Below are 20,955 nucleotides of genomic sequence, written 5' to 3'. Positions count from 1 at the left end.
AACATTTGATAACTGTCTAGACATTATAAAGATTTCATGTGTGAAATTAAAAAATTTTCTGATTTATAAAAGTATTTTTAATCTTAAAAGAAATATTACTTTGCATGATAGATAGGCAACATGCAAAAAGAAAAAAAGAACATGAGAAAAACATGCTTTATAAACCTTAAGACTTAATAAAAAATGAGATATTTTGCATATTAAAGCATTGTAATGTTTACTGATAATCTGCCAAATTTTGTTAACATTTGCTTACGATTTTCAAAGTTATAGCATGAAACTATAACATGCACAAAATGGTTACAAGGTCGGTCCCGGGGATTGAGCCCATGCTGAAAGCATTAAGGGAGTATGAGCTTACATGGAAATTGAGAAGGTCAAATGACAACCAAACAACTTGGCTAAAATCTGGGAATAATATAAGACATTTGAAACATTGTTTCACAATCATACATTGATAAAGTTATGGTAGCATTAGAACAAGGTTTACTGTTCTGTTTAAAGAAAATACAAAATAGAAGTACATTGTATGGATTTTTTGCTTTTCTTTTATATTTTCTGTTATAATACATTGTACTAATGATAATTAACTATTTAGTTGCAATTACTCACTCTTTGTGACTTGTAATTTCATCACCCATGTACTACCATAATACTTTTTGATACTGAATATGTATGTATGTGTGTGTGTTTATATGTGTATCTATATAAATATAATAGTACTGTCTGTTGCATGTCCATGTAACTACTTTTCAGTTTGTAGATGGACTTCAGCAAATTTGGTATGGAGGTTCATTGGGCCCATGGGGAAATACATATAAATTTTCAGTTGTTATGGGCATTTTTGTGGTTTTTACTATTATTTTGCACTCTGAAGGTATGGAGGTTCATTGGGTCCATGGGGAGATACATACAAATTTTCAGTTTTTCATTTTGTGTTTTTTACCACTACCTCACCTCCTGTGGATGGATTTTCACCAAATTTGGTATGGAAGTTCATTGGGTTCATGGGGAGATACATACAAATTTTCAGTTGGTCATTTTTGCATTTTTTACAATTATGTATAAGGGAAGCAATTTTTCACATCCTAAGATAACCTTTCATTAATCATGAATTTACATAACTTTCATTCAGGGGATGGATACTCCAGCTAGTATATATATATATATATATAATCTCAAGTTTGATAAATTGAAATTTTAAAATTATCCTTATGAAATTGCAATACCAAATGGTGCAGAATATTTTTAGCCTCAAGCTTTCGAACAAGAGATATGTTAATTGATTTTAAATTGCGAGGAAGGCTTCCAAAGAAGCCTGTTTTCTTGCTGGAGTGATGATTGAAGGTCTGTAAATGTACCAACAAGTATGGGAAACATTAGTCAAGTTTAGGTTCTGGATATTTTTTAATATTTAGGCTCAGTCATTGGGAAGACCTTATATTATTATTTTTTATTCACATCTAGTAAGTTAACTTGTCTTATAATATTAAAAAAGTATTAAAATATTTAGTAGAATATAATCAATAATAGGCATATGTTGTTAAAAATATCATGTTTACTTTTCTGTGTATATTGTTGTGCAGTGCAGACCATGAGTGTTAGGTAAATTTGGAGAGAAACAGTTACAAAGCATTAAATGTTACCAGTCTGTTAATTTTTAAAACTTCAGTGATGAATAACAGATATTACACTTTGACCTTAGGTGACAAGAGACATATGTTAAGAAACTTTAATGAATCTGAAGATGCAGGTACACGAAAAGCTTCAGAACCTGGGAGTACTTCCTATAAACAGTTTCAGTGCATGAAAAAAGAGAAATATGTAGTTGACCAGAACCAAGGAAGAAAAACCCATTGTGATCATTATTCACATGAAGAAGATATTTCAAAAGTAAACGTCAGAACTTGCCAGACGAGACAGGTTTTTAAACCAAAAACAACTAGAGGACAATTAGAATTTGATCAGCGGGCAGTTTTAGAAAAGAAAAGTGGAGAAAGGTTGCTTTCATATTTAATAGGTGAGCATTATTATACACAGTTATTTGTATTACAGCTGAATATATTGATAAAAGTGAGGATTCTCAAGAATCAGTGCATTTTAATTCGGTGTAAGTTTTGGCCTGTAACATTATATACTCCTAGTTAGACCAGTATATTAAATTATCTACATTAATTAATAGTTCAATTTATCTTTAAATCTGTTTTGATATCTTTTTTTTTAGAAGTTATTAATAATAGTATTATCATTTTTCTCCAACATTTCCTGTGTTGCAGTTTGTTTAACTCCCATCAATCCCTTCCATCACTCAATAAAGTTAGAAAAAAAAAGACCTTTACTCTCCAGATAAAAGTAAAAAAAATTTCTAACTTTATTGCCAAAAAATGTCTAAATCCTTCCAGTACACACTACAAATTCTTAAAAACTCTGGATCTTACAATATCTAGTCCTTTATAAGGAACTATTTTGGCTTAGAATGCTTTATTTCTTTATGGTGTCAAAACTTACTTAAGATATGTTTTTGTTTATTAAGCTTAAACTGTTAATCTCTCATTGCAAAATAGCTTTTGAAGCTTTCAGTTTTGCCATTAGATGAAGTGGGCATTTATTTTTATCTACCAGAAAGTCATTTCAATTTATGAAAACATTTATTATAAAATCCCTGTTCATAGTTTGGCTGCATATCACTTTTAACTTCCATAAAAGATATTTATGCATATTTATTCCTGTGTTGTTGAAATTATGTCAATAAACTACAATTTATACTCCAACAGCACAATTTAAAATGTAGCAGTCTAAATTTATTTTGACATGGGAGCTTAGCAATGACAATCCTACTGGCAGGGATTTTAAGGTAAACTTCTTATGAATGAAAGTTTTGAGATAACTGAATTTGTCTCCTCCTTTCTCCTGTGCCTTAAAATAACTCGTAAATGAACTTCTCATACTTCCAACAATAAACAAATTTTATAAGTATCTAATTACATACACAGTTATTGTTATTTTGAAATATATTAACTTATCCCTTTCAGTAAAATAGTTTCTCCAACATTTTGTCTGTTGCAGTATGCAATCAATCCTTTCCATCACCCAATGATGTCACTCTGAATCAGCCGGTCTTTGACATAGTTTTATGTAGTCTTGTTATTGTGATCTAATAATGACCATGTATTTTTTCTTTTTTAAAGTGATTTTGTCTGTGCTGTTATGAGTCTGCTGTAAAAGTCTCAAGATATTTAATTTCCCATTTCTGCTGCCTCTTCTGCTAGCATTCCAGTTTTGTATGTTTTATATTTTACACAACCTTCTTTCAATTTCCTTAATGAGCATTCAGTTTAATACATATCATACTGTCTTGTTACACACTGGGTCATCCTCAGTGGATGTTTGAGACATGTTGGGAATTCCCAAGTGTTGGAATCTACAAATAAGAATCCCATGCTACCTTTTTCAGCATAATATTGTAAGTCTCCATTACCTTTTTTCAAAGTGACTCTTGTTAATGAAAAAACTAGCTACAGAATTCTTTTTGATAATTAACGGTCATGGCTTTATTACCTACATGAGTTTGCTCTTTATGATATTCTTCTGATTCCATCCTGGTGTAATTTTTTTTAGTGTCATACTCAAATAATTTTTTCTTGGTTTTCATTCCTACTGTTTTTCATTATTAACCTACTATGATGTCTTGTTTTCATTAATAAATTAGCCATTCTCCTGTTATTCACAAACCTTTTTTGGTTTAGGGGCCTTGATTTCATATGACAGACTGTGCTTATTCTTTCTTTGCCTGTTTTAAGACTTGTTTTCTTTCTGTTTAGTATTTAGTAAATGCTGTTTGGACTTTTAAGCCTTTAGTTTTTCTCAAATTTTCCATGAAATGCATTCTACTGTTACTTACATCATTTTGTTTCTTCCCCAACATTGGCTTTGTTTGAAGGTTATTGCATATTTTCATATAATATTTCTCATTTCATATTTTATAGATTGCTATGACACAGATATGTGGTTATGTCTGTGTGGATGTTTTACTGTTATGAGGTCCATAAAGAGTCTGTTGGTGAATCTGTTTGGAAATATTTTATTCCATGGGCATCTTTTCGGTATGTTGATCATCTTCTATTAACCCTATTCTTACGGGTCTTCCTATGGTCAGGGGGTCAAAAGGCATATCATCATGATTGTAGATTATAATTCAAATTTTATGCATTAGTTAATTTCTTAATTTAAAAGTAAATATTAAAAAAAATCCTAAATATTGATTTTTTGGGTCACATGGTATGTTGAATGCAGCTTTGATTCAAATTAGATGTTTTTGATGTCTAAATACAAAGTCTATAGTTTCTTACCAATAAAATTCAAATTACTAATATTGATAAGCTAGAATACATTACAAGAGCCTCTTATCTCTTTCATTTGCTGTGATATCACTATAGTTAGTGCATCAAATACAGTGGCTTCACCCACTTCTTCCATTATTGGAAATACTTCCTTACGTACACCAACTTTGATCTCTCATAATTTTGTAACAAATCAAAAGCTCAGAATTCCCCCATTTGGTTTTCTCAGGTTCTTGAAGGTGGAAAGTTACCAAAATTATGTCTTTTCTCTTGAGTCTCAGAGGGAAGGAGTAAGTGAAAATGTTGTTCGAAAAACAATTTTTTAGACCCAAATACAGTTTAGTTAGAAAGTGTGATAAATTACAGTGGAATTCTGTGATAATGATAGAGTAATTTATAGTTTTTTGTTATTTCAAAATGCTTATAAAAAAAACCTAAAAAATGTTATTTTGTTTTACATCCTCCACATGTGAAATTTGGCAAGGCTTAGCAAGTAAGGCACGGCATGCAAAGGTACAAGTGTGTATAAACTTCTTCACCGTTGTAAGCAGTAGAGATCATTGTTTTCTATATTTCTTTATTTACTATTCTATACTTTGAGAAAAATAACTGAAATTTATAAACTTATCGAACATATTTGTAAATAATATATAAACACACATCTAATGTATTATAACTGAAATCTGACTGTATTTTACATAACATGGGTCCACTAAAACAAAGCCAAGATGGGTCACTTTGTAAAGGCCGGTTTACTATTGGATATCGCAACATAAATGCATGTGCACAATGTCAAAGCAGCTTCTTTAATGTTAGTCAGACACAATGAAAAATCAATAAAATAAAAATGATAAATATATATGTATATATACATGTATAATGTTATGAGATTTAAGCTATTTTGTCTAAATATTTGTGGTTTTGTATTATATGAAAAATGTATTTGTAATATCTATTTCTTAATTTTTATGGTGGTTACGAGGTCAATCAAATCAACCAAACCCATACAGAGATACAATAGTGAAAATAACAGATAAAATATTGTTTTTTCCAAAAAAATGGTTGATAATTATCAGCAGGTTATAAAGATTTTGCATGAAAGTATATTTAATCTTAAAATTACCCTGCATGATGAATCTTCAGCATTCAAAAAGATAAAATACACAACCAAATCATTACTTAAAAAAAATCTTAAAACTTAATTTAAAAAGTCTGATATTTTGTGTACTAAAGCCTTGTAGTGTTTACTGATAATATGCAAAGTTTCATGAAGATACGCATACTATACGTAGCTGAAATGACTACTGATTTCAACCTCTTACAGGATATATCTAATAAGGAACATGCTAGTCATTTTTCAAAAGTTCCATTGGTTTTTGAATGTAGTTAATCACAACTGTGTTGACTGGATGTCACAAGGTCATAAATATGCTAATCCTTGTACATAAGTAAAGGTTCCATGCTGCAACTTAAGTCTCAAGCTAGCATGTACATGTTTCTGTATGGACCTTGTAGAAAGGACCTTGCTTACCAGTCCGGAACCTTTTTTTTTTTCTGGATACTTTTAACTACTGGGTAGATATCATTGTGCCTGAATTTTGGTGATGTTTCTCTTTATTTGACTTTCTTATACAGCAGTGTTTGTAAATCATGTTACATGGAAGGTAACTTTCTGAGATAATTACATTAAATGTTACAGCATAGATGAAGAAATTATGGTGGTTGTAAGAACTCAAGTTGAAAATATGACAAGGTCTAGAAGGAGCATTCTTGTGGATTCAGATCATTTGCTAGACATGGTGAGAGCAATATTCAAGTTTTCCATCCATCCTTGACACAAAGAGGCTGAGTACACCTCAATGGGCAATCTTTGATGACTTTCATACAACCTTAAATGGTTACTCCCATATTCAGTGGCATAGGGCAGTAGAGAAAGATTGTAGTGGCAGTGAATGACCTGAATATCATGAGATTCTCTTGGATTGCTTATGGACAAGACCTGATTTCACAAAGTGATTGTGAAGTCATCAATAATTAAGGAGAGTGGAGGATGTGCATCCAGGATGTGGCACCTTGCTACAACCCAGCAGGATTAGGGGTCAGCCAGGAACCTTCCAGGCCAGCAAGGCACACTGATGACATTCCAAAACTTTAGTTAATCAAGGACATCATGAAATTTAATGACAAAGTGTTGTGTATAAGGTTAAGTGCTTTAAATTAAATCAATTCTTAATATGCAAAACAACATGTATCTTAATTACATTTTAACACTGTCTGACATTTTGTAGTTCATATGATGCCAGCAAATAATTAATTACTTGTGGGAAGGGTATGTAACAACCTTTTCTGATGCAAAATGATAATAAAGGAAGTTCATAAGAATGTATTCAGATTGGGGATTTAACATTTACAAGATGGGAATATCTTGTACTTTATGGCACTGGAAAACAAAGGAACATAGATCAACTTGGGGCACCAGGAACATCAAGAAGTTGAACTGCAACATGTTGCACTGTATCCATGGTAAGCAAAGTGCAGCATCTTGTAACAGGTGAAAATCTATAAATGCAAAAGTCAGTAACAAAAGTCCTCTAGATGTTTTAGGCAACAGGTTGCAACATAATCAACAAGAATCTCTGTCTGAAAAAGTGAAACCTGTTGTATGTGTACAAAAATTGCTTTCAAGGCATATCTGTTTAACCATCACATACCTCAAGCAGCTGGAAAATGAAATGGGTATTTTTTGCTTTTCCATGCAAAGACATACCAGTCAGGTTACCAGATGCAGTTACCTGTTGATTTCTATGCAATCAGTCCTTTCAAATAAGCATTTGATAGCCATCATCCTCATATACTATATGGCTTATAAAACACACGCACAGTGGTGTGGTTTGGTTTTGGAATGACACTTTTATGATGGAAACCATACTATGGAGCTTTTACAAAAAGGAGTGATGATGAGTTAATTTGTGACTGGATGTGGCAGCATGTACTGTAATGATATGGTGAGGCTCTAAATTGTCATATAACACACTCAAGATATAACTTATCATACCCTAGAGCACAGTTGTCAAAGAGCTGTGCCAAAGATTCAACCTTGTGGAGTGAGCAATCCACTGAGCAGAAAATTTGGTCATGTATCTGGATGCTTTAAGGAGATGACATTTCTCCTGAAAGTCACAGTGAGAGGCTTGCCTAAAAGTTTAGTGAGGAGTTACTGAGCTATCACACTACATGAGACTGAGGGATGTCTTTTCTTTCACAGAGACAGTCTCACTGGTTCTACTATTCAAGATGTTCCTCTAAAGCTGTATGCTTTAGCAATTGCAGCTATAGCCTAAGCTCTAGAGGCCACCAAAGTACCAAAGATGTGCTGATCTGTTGCTACACCATTTCCACTGCAGAATATTTTAAAAGGCATCATGGTAAAGCAGCCATTGTTCCCAGTGGATCAGAACGTTTTCACCTGTCCAATTGCTATGATCTCAACACTAATGAACTTGGAGTTATACTATCATAAGTGCCATTGGGATGAGAGAAGCAATGCCTCCTTCAACTGTAACATTCCTTTTGTAATAATGTCTGTTTTTAAGAATACCTGTATTCTTTTGTTAGACAGGATTATTGGAACCACATATCCTTCAGGCCAGTACCAAAACAAATGAGGGAATTTCTCCAATGAATAGTGCCTGCTGTAGCATCTGCTAGATTAAACTAGAAGGTCATGCAGCTTGGGCAAATGCAGCAGTCAACTCACCCCTAATGCTATTATTTTGTTGTTCCAGAGTATCATAGACTTTGCATCACATTAAGTATGCTAATAATGATCCGGAGGTGTGTTGTTCAGTTTTTAGTGGGTAATAGAGCAGTTAGACCTTACTTGACTTTACTGTGTATCAGGCAGTTAATGTTAATCCTTCCATTACAGTCTGGGTGGAATCCACCCAGCTTGTAACCAGGAAAGTATCTATGAGAGTAATTGTACTATAATTTTTGAAAATGTATGCAAGTCTTTACAAAATTTTGCAGATTATTGGTAACCATTACAAGGATTTCATACACAAAATATCTGGTTTTTGAATTATGTTTAAGATTTTTTTATTTAAAATTTTCTCGTGAATTTTTCGTTCAGATTGTAACCATCATGAAAATTAGGAAATCTAAATTAATTTTTTGTTCCAGAATAACTACAAAATGTAATAGGAAACCACAAGTGTTTATTCTCAATAGCTTAAATCTTGTAACAGTATAAATCTATTTATATTTATTAATTTTTTGTCTTATTGACCTTTGAACCGTGCCTTACTAAAAATACCCTGTTAGAAGTTGCAAATTACATGATGCACATGCATCAACATGACCCTATTGAACAGCATAATGTAGAAGCTTCTGGTGCATATACCCCATGAAGGTTTTTTATTATTTTTCTTTCATTATCTTACCTAATAAGTTTATATTCTTATGATTTTAGTTACTTTTATAATAATAAACAGTTAAAACAAATGAAAAATAAAAATCTCGTAATTAAATATCAAACATTTTTATTTTCAGTAAAGCTTTCTATTTTATTTGTTATTTTCTTTACTGTAACATTATACTTATTTCTCCAGGTTGTAGTTAAGTAATCAAAGTACAATGAAAATAAAGGTTGCAAAATAAAATGTATAGTTAATAGTGATCACAAAATTTCAAAGTACTCATGGTCAGAGTTTATGCTCTCACCTTTTCACATTTATTTTCTGTAGTTATTTTATTGCTAGTAGATGAGTTAGAAATTAGAAGAAACAAAAAGAATAGAACTCTGTTCTTTTCAGTACGGATAGTAACGTTCCAAGTAAATCTCCTGAGAGTTTCTTCTAATTTTTTACACCTATTTTTTATTGTTATTCTACTGTTAGCGGCTGAAGTAGAAACCTGCCGAATATAAAGCAATGAATCACCATTCCTGTTTAAGTGTTACTGTACTTTGAGTACTTTGACACCATCAATATCAGATAAATTCACGAGGCACAATTTCCAGAATTTTGCCTACTTTTAAAACACAGTGGGATAGGATATATCAACTTCTGGATAGTATAATAGTTACAATGACAATTGTCTAAGGTATTATAAAACGTTTATGACTTTGTAGAAAGTCTGGGCCGATCCAATAAGTCAAAAAGCAGAAGTATCCTAAAGAAACTATTAGGATCACTGCTCTGAGAACACAGCAGGATAGAATTTGCCAGCTTCTTTACAATACAGTGGTTACAACAAGAATTGTCTAAAGTACTTTATAAAAGTAAGAGAAAATATTTGTGATATGACTCTGTACAAAGTATGAAGTTGTATCCTATGCAATAAACTTGCTAGTTATCTTACTTGGTGGTTGGGAATTAATGTTGGTATAGGTGATTACACAGTAATCAATAAATGTGTAGTTTACAGTAATATAAATATGGCTTGTTTTGGTTGGGCTAGAATTCTTGGCTTAGCCTTCTTGATTGTAACTTGAGAAAAAATTATTTACCAGTAAACTGGAAGTTCCTTTCCATGTGTTAAGATCAGTTGATCAGTGATAAATTTATTTCTTAGACTTTCACAAGTTACTAGGGATGCATGGGTATGCGGGCAGGTATCTGACCCAGGCCGGTTATTGGGCTAGCCGGTAATACGCAGCTCCAACCGAGTGTTGAAGTTAAAAACAGCCGAATCCAGGTAATTGTAATTGTAATCTTTGTTACAACTTACGCAGTACTGAAAGTTACAGTCAATAATTGGTATAGTTTAAAAAATTGTGTTTCAAGCAACAAAGACTGACCACTCGCTGAAAGTTGGGGATTCAGGGAACAATAGAGGTTAATAACAGGCATGGGTTGAGAAGTGAATTTCTGTGGAAGGTGGGGTTTTGAAAACAATAATAGTTAGGGTTTGAGAAGTTGGGGCTAGGCATTAATCAGAATAATGTTTCTAAAATGTGTAAACATTGCTTTTTCTATGTTTACTTTCACCAGCCTCTCTTTTGGAATTCAAATGAGGCTCGATTTTCCACAATGGGCAGGATAGCAAGGCATTATCTCTCCGCATCTCTGACCAGTGTAGACAGATAACAGGCTTTTAGAGTAATTGTAATTGTAATCTTTGTTACAACTTACGCAGTACTGAAAGTTACAGTCAATAATTGGTATAGTTTAAAAAATTGTGTTTCAAGCAACAAAGACTGACCACTCGCTGAAAGTTGGGGATTCAGGGAACAATAGAGGTTAATAACAGGCATGGGTTGAGAAGTGGATTTCTGTGGAAGGTGGGGTTTTGAAAACAATAATAGTTAGGGTTTGAGAAGTCGGGGCTAGGCATTAATCAGAATAATGTTTCTAAAATGTGTAAACATTGCTTTTTCTATGTTTACTTTCACCAGCCTCTCTTTTGGAATTCAAATGAGGCTCGATTTTCCACAATGGGCAGGATAGCAAGGCATTATCTCTCCGCATCTCTGACCAGTGTAGACAGATAACAGGCTTTTAGCACCACTGGCAACATTATCACAAATGAAAGGTCAAGGCTTTTACTCACAAATACCAAAATGCTACTGTTCTTAGAGTAAAATTTAAACAAATTCCAAAAATGCAATCATTCTACAACTGGTGTGCACATTTTTGTTTGTTAATTTTGAAAGCTGAAAGTAAAACTAGAATTTTTTATTGGTGATTATTTGGTTAAATGTAATAAATGTCAATTTTGTTTTTGTTTCTATTTTTTTGTGTATGTTGCTTGGGGGGGGGGTGTAAGCAAGTGAAGAACCCGGTCCTGGTTGACACCCAGCCCTGGACCCAGTATTCAGACCAATTTTACTACCCATGCATCCCTACAAATTACATAAATAAACTTTTCCTAAATTACCAAGTCTTTAGTTTTGTATAATTTATCTTTATTCTATCTCAATGTAAACGAGTAGAAAAATAACAAAAGTTCTTACTTTGAAAAATACAGTAACATATTGGCTACCATACATACTACTGTTTTCTAATGAATACTTAAATGTTAGTTATTTTACTTCAAACATAAAACAGTAAATAAAAACTATTTGGAAAACAATGATCTGTACTACTCTCTATGGTTTAAGGTATAATTGTGAATTCAGTACATTATGTACTTTCATATCTTTGTTAAAGAACCTCAAAAAAAATATTTCTTTAAAAGGAAGCAAAATAAATGTAAATGACAATAAATTAATGAAAGGGCCAGATATCGCGCCAGGTGTAAAGATGAAGATAGCCTAGATTTATAGTTCTCCATTAGACCAAGAAAATTTGGAACATGAAATCATTAATGTATATGAACTGTTCCATGTATTTGTAGTTTTGGTAAACGTTGTATGTATGTTGGAAGAAATTTTAATTATTTTTATTCCAAACAGTTGGCTTTTTTGTAAGACCTAAAGAATTCTTAGTCTGTAGTTTTCTGACCAAACCTGTTTTATTGGTATGACCCTGAAATAAATGTTGGTGTTTTTTTAAATAAAATTTTGACATGAACTTAAAAATTGTAATTGCCTTTTTGAATCCTTATAGCTCACTTATAATAATTGCAAAATTAAATTGTGACCTTTACTATCCAGTCCTTACTATCAGCATAGCAAGATGACTTACATTTTTGTTCAGCTATTATTGTAATTCCTTTAAGTATTTGGAATACATCAGGACAATTCTTAACACTTCTTAGATACCCTGAGTAACATAGCATACATGAAAAGACAAGACAAACAGTAAACATATGTCCAGTCCAAATGACATGGTTTGCAACAAGCAATCTGACAGAGTTGCACAGTTAACATACGGTAATGTTCTGAAACTTCCACATTTTTGATGGAACTTCCAAAATTTATGCCCTGGAACACCTGGAGTTCCTGTTTTCCAAAGTAATGGAAAGCTGTATAGGAAGGTAGTCTATTCAAACTGGTGGTAAAAGTATAACATTTCCATGATTTTGTCTCTTGGTTAGGTCTCTTGTTTTGTTTTTTGTCAATTCCTGTGTTCCTGTCCTTGACCTTAGTAGCCAGATAGTAGTCTCACAGAATAGAAGCCCAGACAGTTTGGAAACATAAACACTGTAGTGTAAGTAATTTTTTTACATATCATACACTATGAACAATTGATGTACTTCTGATACAATTACAAATTGGCTTCAAAACAGAATATCAAGTAACTAATCACTTTAAGATACTACAACTTAATATTAACAGTCATAACCACTACATAGTAATATCATGTGTACGTAAACCTTTAATCTCAGTCACCATTTTAAAGATCCAAAATCTACTCCTTTTTCTTTACTAATTTCAGGCATACAAATATCATAAAGATTTCTTAATAAAAACGTTACTTTAAAAAGACTTCATCACAAAATTAAACAAAGGAAAATAGACTAAAAAACCATTTACTTTAAAAGATGTAAACTGTATATTAACAATTTAAGTAAGATAAAATTTGAACAGAATGTAATTAGATTAACAGAATTAGCTTGAATAATCACCTTCTTTGTTTCACAGTACATGTTGTGAAAGATTGATTGGCTAAGTCTTCAATGAAATAACCATATTACCAGATGTTTAAAGAGGGAGCATATGTGAATTTGTAAAGATAAATAGCCATCTTGCAATACTGTTACAATAATTACATATTTATATCAGTTTTAACTTCTCTGGTTTGATTTCCATTGTTTAAGAAATGTTTCTGTTTCCAAATTCTCCTTTGTTCATATGAATTTGAGATTTAATGGTTAGGTATTATCCCAGGAGATCTATGATACGTTTTTCAGTGTGTATTTATCACTCCCCATAAGTATACCCATGTTCAGTGACTTCATATGAGCTTGTGTAGATGGACCTAATTTCTGCACTTGATAATTTGGATCGTTCATGTTTTTTTCTGGTCAGTGTTTGGTAAGTTAGATTTTTATACTTGTTTTACTATCTAAGTTAATTTAGTTTAAACTTGCATTTGATTATTCCTTTGTTTTTGTTTGCATTTTATTTCTTTTCACTGTTAATTTTATTTTGTTTGTAATTTCCTTTTTCTCTACTACAAGTCATGTCTAATTGGGAATTAGATTAAATTTTGTTATTGCCAACTGGGTACCTTTTTATTCTCGTGTTTTTTAGGGTCGGTTTTATTTTTTTATGTCCTTTATCTTGTAGATTCTTTGGGTGGACTTATCTGTTTGATATTTCAGGATCATTTATCTTTTAAGTTTCTTTAGTGGTTTTGTGCTTTAGGTGTTACTTGTTGTTTTCATAGTTTTACAAGTTTGTTATTTTTATGTACCTTGTAGATTTTACACTTTTTTGAGTTTGATAGTTTGTAAGTAATGAGTACTTTCTCTCAGTATGTTTAGCTTATATGTCTTTGGCTACGCTTCATGACAGTTCTGTGGGTTCTTCCATTTTGCTCCCCATCTATCCACTTCCCAGATCTCCTTCCCTCCTCCTCATTCAGTCTTCTTGCTGAGTCTGTTCAAGACCTACTTAACAAAGGAGCTATTGAATGGGTGTTGTCAACTCAATTGGGATTTTACTCCAGTCTATTTGTTGTCTCTTAGCTCTTTTCTGACTGTATACTTATTTGGTGACACCTTGCTTCACTCTGGAGTCCTACCTCTTACTTCGGTGGGTTTTTGCCCAGGTGTCATATTGTTTTTCTTCGGTTTGTCCACGAGGGTTCTGTCTGTCAGTTCAATCTTTTTTTAGCTGAGTTTGAGTATTGTCAAGTGGTATGCTCTTTTGCACATCACTGCCACTCGCTAAGTCTTCAGACTCCCTATTACATGGACAACTGGCTTCTGCTTTCCTCTTCCCATGCCCAGTCAGTCAATTACACCTGCTTACTTCTTTGAGAAGATGCTTAGGTGGGGTTTCTCATCCTTTATTACCCCCTTGTGGTATCTTATTAATTTGGGGGTTCTCTTCACATCCTGTCTCAGTTGAGCCCAGCCTTCTCCATTTTGGCTTTAAACTATGGAGTGGTCAGTCATGAAGGCCCTACCTTCTCCTTCTCTCTCTCTGCATGAGTGGTTCTCTCTCTCTTTTGGCGTTGCGGACTTCCTTGGAAGCTCTCATTCCCTTAGGTTAGGTGCACATGCACTCCCTTCATTGGATGCTTCTCATCCATAGAAACTTCCCCCAAGATTCCTTGGACTATCCCATCTCCCTTCCACCTGGAATCAGGACTGGCCTTTTTTGGTGGCTTGATAGTGACTTGACCATGGTGGGGTTCTCATTCCACTGCCTCATACTGAGTGTCATCTGTGTACAAATGCTTCCTTGGTGGGCTTTCCTCAATTCCGAGATTTTGGGTCGGTATTCAGTTGAAGAGGCTACTACTCTCAATTTCCACATCCTGGAATCTTTCACAATTCCTTGGGCTGTGTATCATTTCCTCCCATTTCTGTGGGGGTGGGTGGTTATCGTTCATTCGGACAATTCCACTGTTGTCAGCTATATTATCAAGTAAGGAGGAACCTAGTTCACATCTCTGTGTTTTCAGACTCTGGATCTCATGTAATAAATCACCAACAACACATTAGTGTTCTGGTGTGTCATATTCCCTCAGTTATGAGTCTTGTGGCCAATTGCTTATTATGACCCAACCAAGTTCTCACCACAGGGTGGTTCCATCATCCTCAGGCTTTTTTGTGGGTGTGTTCTCAACAGGGAACTCCACATTTCCCACTCCCTGGAATGCCAAACTTCCAAACTTTTTGATCTCCAGTTCCTCACCCCTCAGCTCTGGGGGTGGATGCTTTCAGTCCAGATTGGAGGGGTCTTCACCTATGTGCCTATCCTCCAATTAGACTCTTTGCCTGGGTTTTTCCTTTATTCAGATAACTCCATGTTTTCTCTTGGTTGCTCCGTATTGGCCAGCTCAGATGTGGTTCCCTTTGCCCTGGCCCTTATTCGAATTATAGCCCATGCTCTTATCTCTGTCCTGATTGCTCCTCTGACAACCACAATCAGGCTTTTTCATCCTAACATCACTACACTCCAGCTTCACATGTCTTTTGTTCAATCCCGTGCCTCAACTCTTGGACTTGCCCCTGATGTAGCATCTTTCCTTGCCTTCCTCCTTGTCTATGTACCAGAGGATTTGGTGTTACTTATCCTATCCTTCTGTTTCTTACCTAACCCAATTCTACATCTGGTTGTTTGTTCAGGATTTGTCCATTTCAAATGTTGCTCTTTTTAGGGCCACATGTCATACACCTTCTTTTCACCCACTTCTAGAATGCCTTCTCTTCCTTGGTTATTTTCCACCTTTTCCAGTCCTTTCATCTGGTCCATCCTCAGTGTTCCTTTGTTCTGCCAGTTTGGGATCTCAGTGTTGTCCTTCATGCCTCATATATATTTCCATAATGCTAACTGTGGGGATGGGGTGTTTCTGTAAAACCAGCAGCTGCTTATCCAGTGGTGTGTGTATATCTATATCAATAATATTTTTCTTATCATTGTACCATGTATAAAGGACCATCACTTATGGACTTCATGAGTAAAATGTGGGGATTTTTGCCCATCCCTACTGACCCATGATTCTTACAATCAGGGTCTTTCTCTTTTTCAAAATAGGGAATTGCAGACACCCATTGCACTGCCTCCAGTGTCTCCCAGCACATATTCTCCCCTTTTATTCTAGTGGAGCACGGGAGTCCTTGCCACTTCCAGTTCCCAGTCTCTAGAATGGTAGACCGTGGAGGTTTCCTCTGTTGTGGGATTTGTACAATAAAACAAACTTCATAGTCATATGTATCCACTCTATGTGAAGAGGGCTATCGTTATCCCATTTTGTATTAGGCAATACCATAACATGCTAAAATCCAAGGCACTTCTCCAAAATGTTTTTTTGCCTAGGTAGACTGCACTTGTTGATCAGGAAATACAAATTTTATATTTTATGCAGGACACTTCTACTGGATATTTTCTGCCCAGATGGACTGCTCTTGCTACACTCAGTAAAAGTTGAGGTGCTACTCTCGGATTTTTTTGACGGGCTGACTGCACTTGTTTACAAAATAATTTTCTTTTTATGCAAGGTGCTTCTAAAGTACACAAGTTTTAACAATAAAGAAAGATTAAGTATTCAAATCAACATTCAATAATCTAATAATGTATTTACATTTTAGAATTGATAGTGGTTACATAGACATGTACATATCAATCCGCATTAATTTACAAATTGTTTATTTATGGCTGAACAGAAAATGAAACAAAAAGTGAATAAGTAAAAAAAATATGGAATATGTTATGAGAAATATTTGCATAAGATTAGGAATGCTTAGGAAGATAATGATCAAAGACATAGAGATTTGCCACAGTTTTTATTAATTGTGGAACTAGTTGATTTTATTAACCCTTTAACAGTGACATGCTTTTTAAACTCCTTTCTGTGCATATCACTTAGTTACACTCAAAATTTAATTAAACCACTTTACTTTTAATGTATTTTAATGAAATTATTATTATTAACTATGTTATAGTTCAAAGTTTTATATTATCTTTGTTTTGATTCTTTTATTTCAAAGAAGCATTGAAAGCAATAATGAAATCTCTCAATTTTGTATCATGTGAAGCATGAGCTATGAACAGTGTCGAAATTTGCTGAATTATAGCTTGAAACTTAGGAGGTAGTTATGCTCATGTAACTCTTAGATGAGAACACAGTTTACTTGCTGTGAGACATGTTTCAAAGTTCTTTGATTGAATGTAGTTGAAACTAAAAATGTATTTTGTCAACCCTTGACAGGTGCCACACCAACCTTCTATATTTACTGTTGAGCTTTAGAATTTACATGTACTTTCAACATGTATGTGTTTATAATCATTAGAAAGAAGCTCATTTTACACTATAATCCAACAATCTTTATTTTGAAGTTGGTGCCGTGTTGTCATCCTCGAGTAGAATGTTACTGCTTGTACTATTGTTGGCTGCTTTGATCCCAATAGCACTTCAGTTGTTTCTTATCTAAATATGTTATAATTAGAGAGACAGTCAAATTTTATTTAGGTTTTATTTCATATTTTAGTAAATTATGCATTATTTATGTTTTAAAATTAATATTTGAAAGGTTTAATAAACTTTATTAAATAACCAAAGCTTACCCTCACTCTTCAAGGCTTATATTACCAAGCATGTATAAAAAGATTTTGCCAGAAGCTAATGTAAAAACGTGAAATTACTCGTATGACCCAAAGAAGATATTTTAAGATTATTCAATGAAGGGTTAAAAAGTATTTACATACTTCTGTTTCTTAATTTTAAGCACTTTGTTGCACTGTGCATTGATGATAGTAGCTAAAGTTTGTGATATAGTAAAGAAAATGGAAAATAAAATTTAAACATTTCCATTTAAAAAACTTTTGATATTCATTTAGGAGGTTCTAGATATTATGTGAATGATATTAACATTTTTATATTTAACATGAAAATCACTTTGCAAGTGAACTATTCAGAATCTAATTGCAAATAATTACATTAAAGAACAAATATTTATTAGAAATAGTAGAAAAATTCTAGAATTAAATATTTTATTATTTCAAACTACATTCTTTTACGAAAGTCCTTGTCAAGTTTTAAATAGTTTTATTCACTGGTTTTATCACTGGAACAAAATTTAATGAGAGTTATGTAACATGTTTAAGTCTGAAGAATGTCATCCTTATAGTGTTATTGAGGTTTCTTTGACTTTTTCTTCTGTTAATGTCTGTGGAACTGCTTTTGGTTTGGAAGGGAAATTACTCATTATGTTGTTCTTATTTTTGGAATGTTGAATATTTCCAGTAATTCTTTATCTTTTAATGAATTAGACAGAAATTCTTCTTGTGGTCTTGGACTTAGGATTAGTTGCTGTTGATTGGAGTTGCAATTTGATTCTGTTATTACTTTCCTACAGAGGTCTTCAAAGTTAGTTTTGTTGGGAAGAGTTACTGTGTAGTTAAGTCCTTTATTTAGACTTATATTAAAAGTAGCAAAATCAGAGAATTCTTCTTGATAAAATCAACAATCCCACAACTAACAACTAGCAAGGCACATCTCTATGTGTTGTTGATTGTTATTTCCCTAGACAACTAGTCTTATGCAAATATTTTGCATAACATATTTCACATTTTTTATATTTACTTACGTTTTGTTTGTTCATTCATAAATAAATAATCTGTCAATTTATGTGGATTGATACACACACACACACACACACCAAAGTAACCACTATCAATTATAAAATATAAATACATTGTTATATTGTTGAAAGTTGATATAAATACTGAAACATTCTTTATCATTACAACTTGTGTACTTAACCCATTTACTGCAGCTGGAACGTATATTTTCCTGTACTCCTACCCCCTTACACTGTGACTGGGACAAATGTTTCCCATCCTCAATGCTGTTTATGCTTTCCTCTGCTCAATTTAGGTTCATTATCTTGATTGTCATCACTAGAAAGAGAGTTAGCATCCTCTTGTCTCATCATCACGCATTTGAACACCACTTGACCCACTTTCACTATTTTCTAAGCTATCTGAATCAAGCACATTATGCATATTTATATAGTACTTAGAGTTACTACTTGCCATTCTAGTGATACAAGCATGTCGGCACACAGTTGTCATACATTCCGCTTAGACATCTTGTTAGTTACTGAAGGGCTGAATGAAAAACATTGAGGGAAACCTTATATGTCAACATTAAGTGGGATGCCAATAAATACTTTCCAACTTGCTTTACTCCCATATATCATGCTTGGCAATTTTGAATGACAATGGGAAACATTTGTCCTAGTTGCAGTTTGAGGGGGTGGGAGCACTGGGAAATATATGTCCCAGCTGCAGTGAAAGGGTTAAGAATGATCACATCAGTAATTGAAATGTTGTACCTGTTCTATGAAATAATCTTCCTTACTGTAAAAGCTGTAACTTGTAATAGAATAATTTCTTTGTTATTGTTAGATAGTTGTTGCCATTAACCAACAATCTTTTTTTTTATATATAGAATATAACCAATACAAGCTTCAAGAGACCTTTGACAATGAATGGCATTTCTGTAAGGTTTGTTTGTGTGAGAAACAAGGTAGAGAGTGTATGACTTTCTTTACATGTAAACACATCTTTTGTAAAGATTGCATCAGAAGCTTTTTTGAGATTCAAATTCAAGATGGAAAAGTGCGGTTTTTATCTTGTCCAGAAGATGGTTGTTTATCACAGGCACTTCCTACTCAGGTAAGTTGTTGTTGATATAAGATTATACTATTTAATTGGAATGTTGTTGTTTAGAAAAGTCTTATTAATTTGAGTTTTCATTGTGTAATTATGTGTTTGGCTAATATCAATTTTTACACTTTTTTTTCATAATAATACAATTTGTTTTGTCTAAAACATTTCCTTCAGGTGAAAGATCTTGTATCTCCAGAACTGTACTCCCACTATGACAGAATCTTATTGAACTCCACTTTAGAGAGCATGTCAGATATTATCTACTGCCCAAGGCAATATTGTCAGTTTCCTGTCATGTTAGAAGCTGACTGTAACATGGCTACGTGTCCGAGCTGCTCCTTTGTGTTTTGTGTTTACTGCAAAATGGTGTACCATGGTATATCACCTTGCCAGCTTCGATTAGGTTAGCCATATTTTAATTTGTATTTTAAGTATCAGTTATTTTAAGTATTGCATTTTCTCTATAAATTCAAAACTGAATTAAACTTTAATAATGACATCCAAATGTAAACGAAAATTACAAGTAAAGAACTATGCAATCTTTTGAAAACACTGAAAAATTTAACCTTGAATTAAAATAAACAACTTTTCTCTTAACCCTATCAAAATGCTATACAAAGATTTTTAGTAGGTTGCATAACTCTCATAAAATTTCTTTACAAAAATGAAATCTAGTGGATGAAATTGTTTGATATTTGATAATAACTTTCTTAGAAGTATGTAGTTTCAGAAAAATCAAATATATAATTTTGATTTTTTTCTAATATTTCTAATACAAATTCGTTATTTAATGTTGTTATTTGCACTCACATTCTGAATAGTTTGCCTGCAAGGTGATATTCATTTTGAGTATAAAGATACAATTTATTAAATTACAGTGTTCACATTTTATTTGCATAATCTCTAGAATCTTCTGAATGAATATCAAAAGTTTTTTAAGATAAATATTAATATTTTCTATTTTCTCTACTATATTACTAACTCTAGCTAGTAATGTGCAATGAAATGTTTAAGATTAAGAAATGGAAATATGTCGTATCTTGTATGAAGGAGACCCTTTGCCAAGGCTAGTGCCAAATGCATCAAGCACATAATAGTGTCATGTACAGGTGTATTGTATTGTTTTCTATCTACTTTTATTAATATTGTTATTTTTAAAATTCTTCATTCAGTTTCTATGCAGTTTTGGCATAAATATGTGGTCTGGAAAACTTGAAATTGTTGTCTTTATGCTTTTGTTCTCTATAGCAGATAATATCTACTCTGCTCGAGATATATTGTAGATGTAGCACAACCATATTAAAAGGGTCAATGACTGTATTATCCTTTGCTGGCCAAGTGCTGACAAATTCTACAAGGAAATGACTAATCATGTGATCA

General features: G+C 33.0%; 1 protein-coding gene across 8 annotated transcripts in view; it reads left to right on the top strand.

The window, feature by feature from the left end:
* LOC106457509 (E3 ubiquitin-protein ligase RNF14-like) overlaps positions 1-20,955 on the top strand; it is a 109,936-nt gene that overhangs the window by 43,851 nt on the left and 45,130 nt on the right. For 6 of the 8 annotated variants that reach the window (XR_002610185.1, XR_002610184.1, XM_022383475.1 and 3 more), the window contains 4 exons: positions 1,706-2,020; positions 3,987-4,103; positions 19,355-19,581; positions 19,750-19,978. Coding sequence is in view for 6 of the 8 variants with exons in the window: in XM_022383475.1 (XP_022239183.1) it covers positions 1,706-2,020; positions 3,987-4,103; positions 19,355-19,581; positions 19,750-19,978 (888 nt within the window). In the remaining 2 variants the exon portion in view is untranslated. The remainder of the gene's footprint in view (positions 1-1,705; positions 2,021-3,986; positions 4,104-19,354; positions 19,582-19,749; positions 19,979-20,955) is intronic. The other 2 variants (XM_022383478.1, XM_013916934.2) reach the window with 2 other exon arrangements.

This window comes from Limulus polyphemus, unplaced genomic scaffold (genome assembly GCF_000517525.1).
Source record: "Limulus polyphemus unplaced genomic scaffold, Limulus_polyphemus-2.1.2 Scaffold340, whole genome shotgun sequence".
Lineage (NCBI taxonomy): Eukaryota > Metazoa > Arthropoda > Merostomata > Xiphosura > Limulidae > Limulus > Limulus polyphemus.
This window is presented reverse-complemented; position numbering and strand designations above follow the sequence as displayed.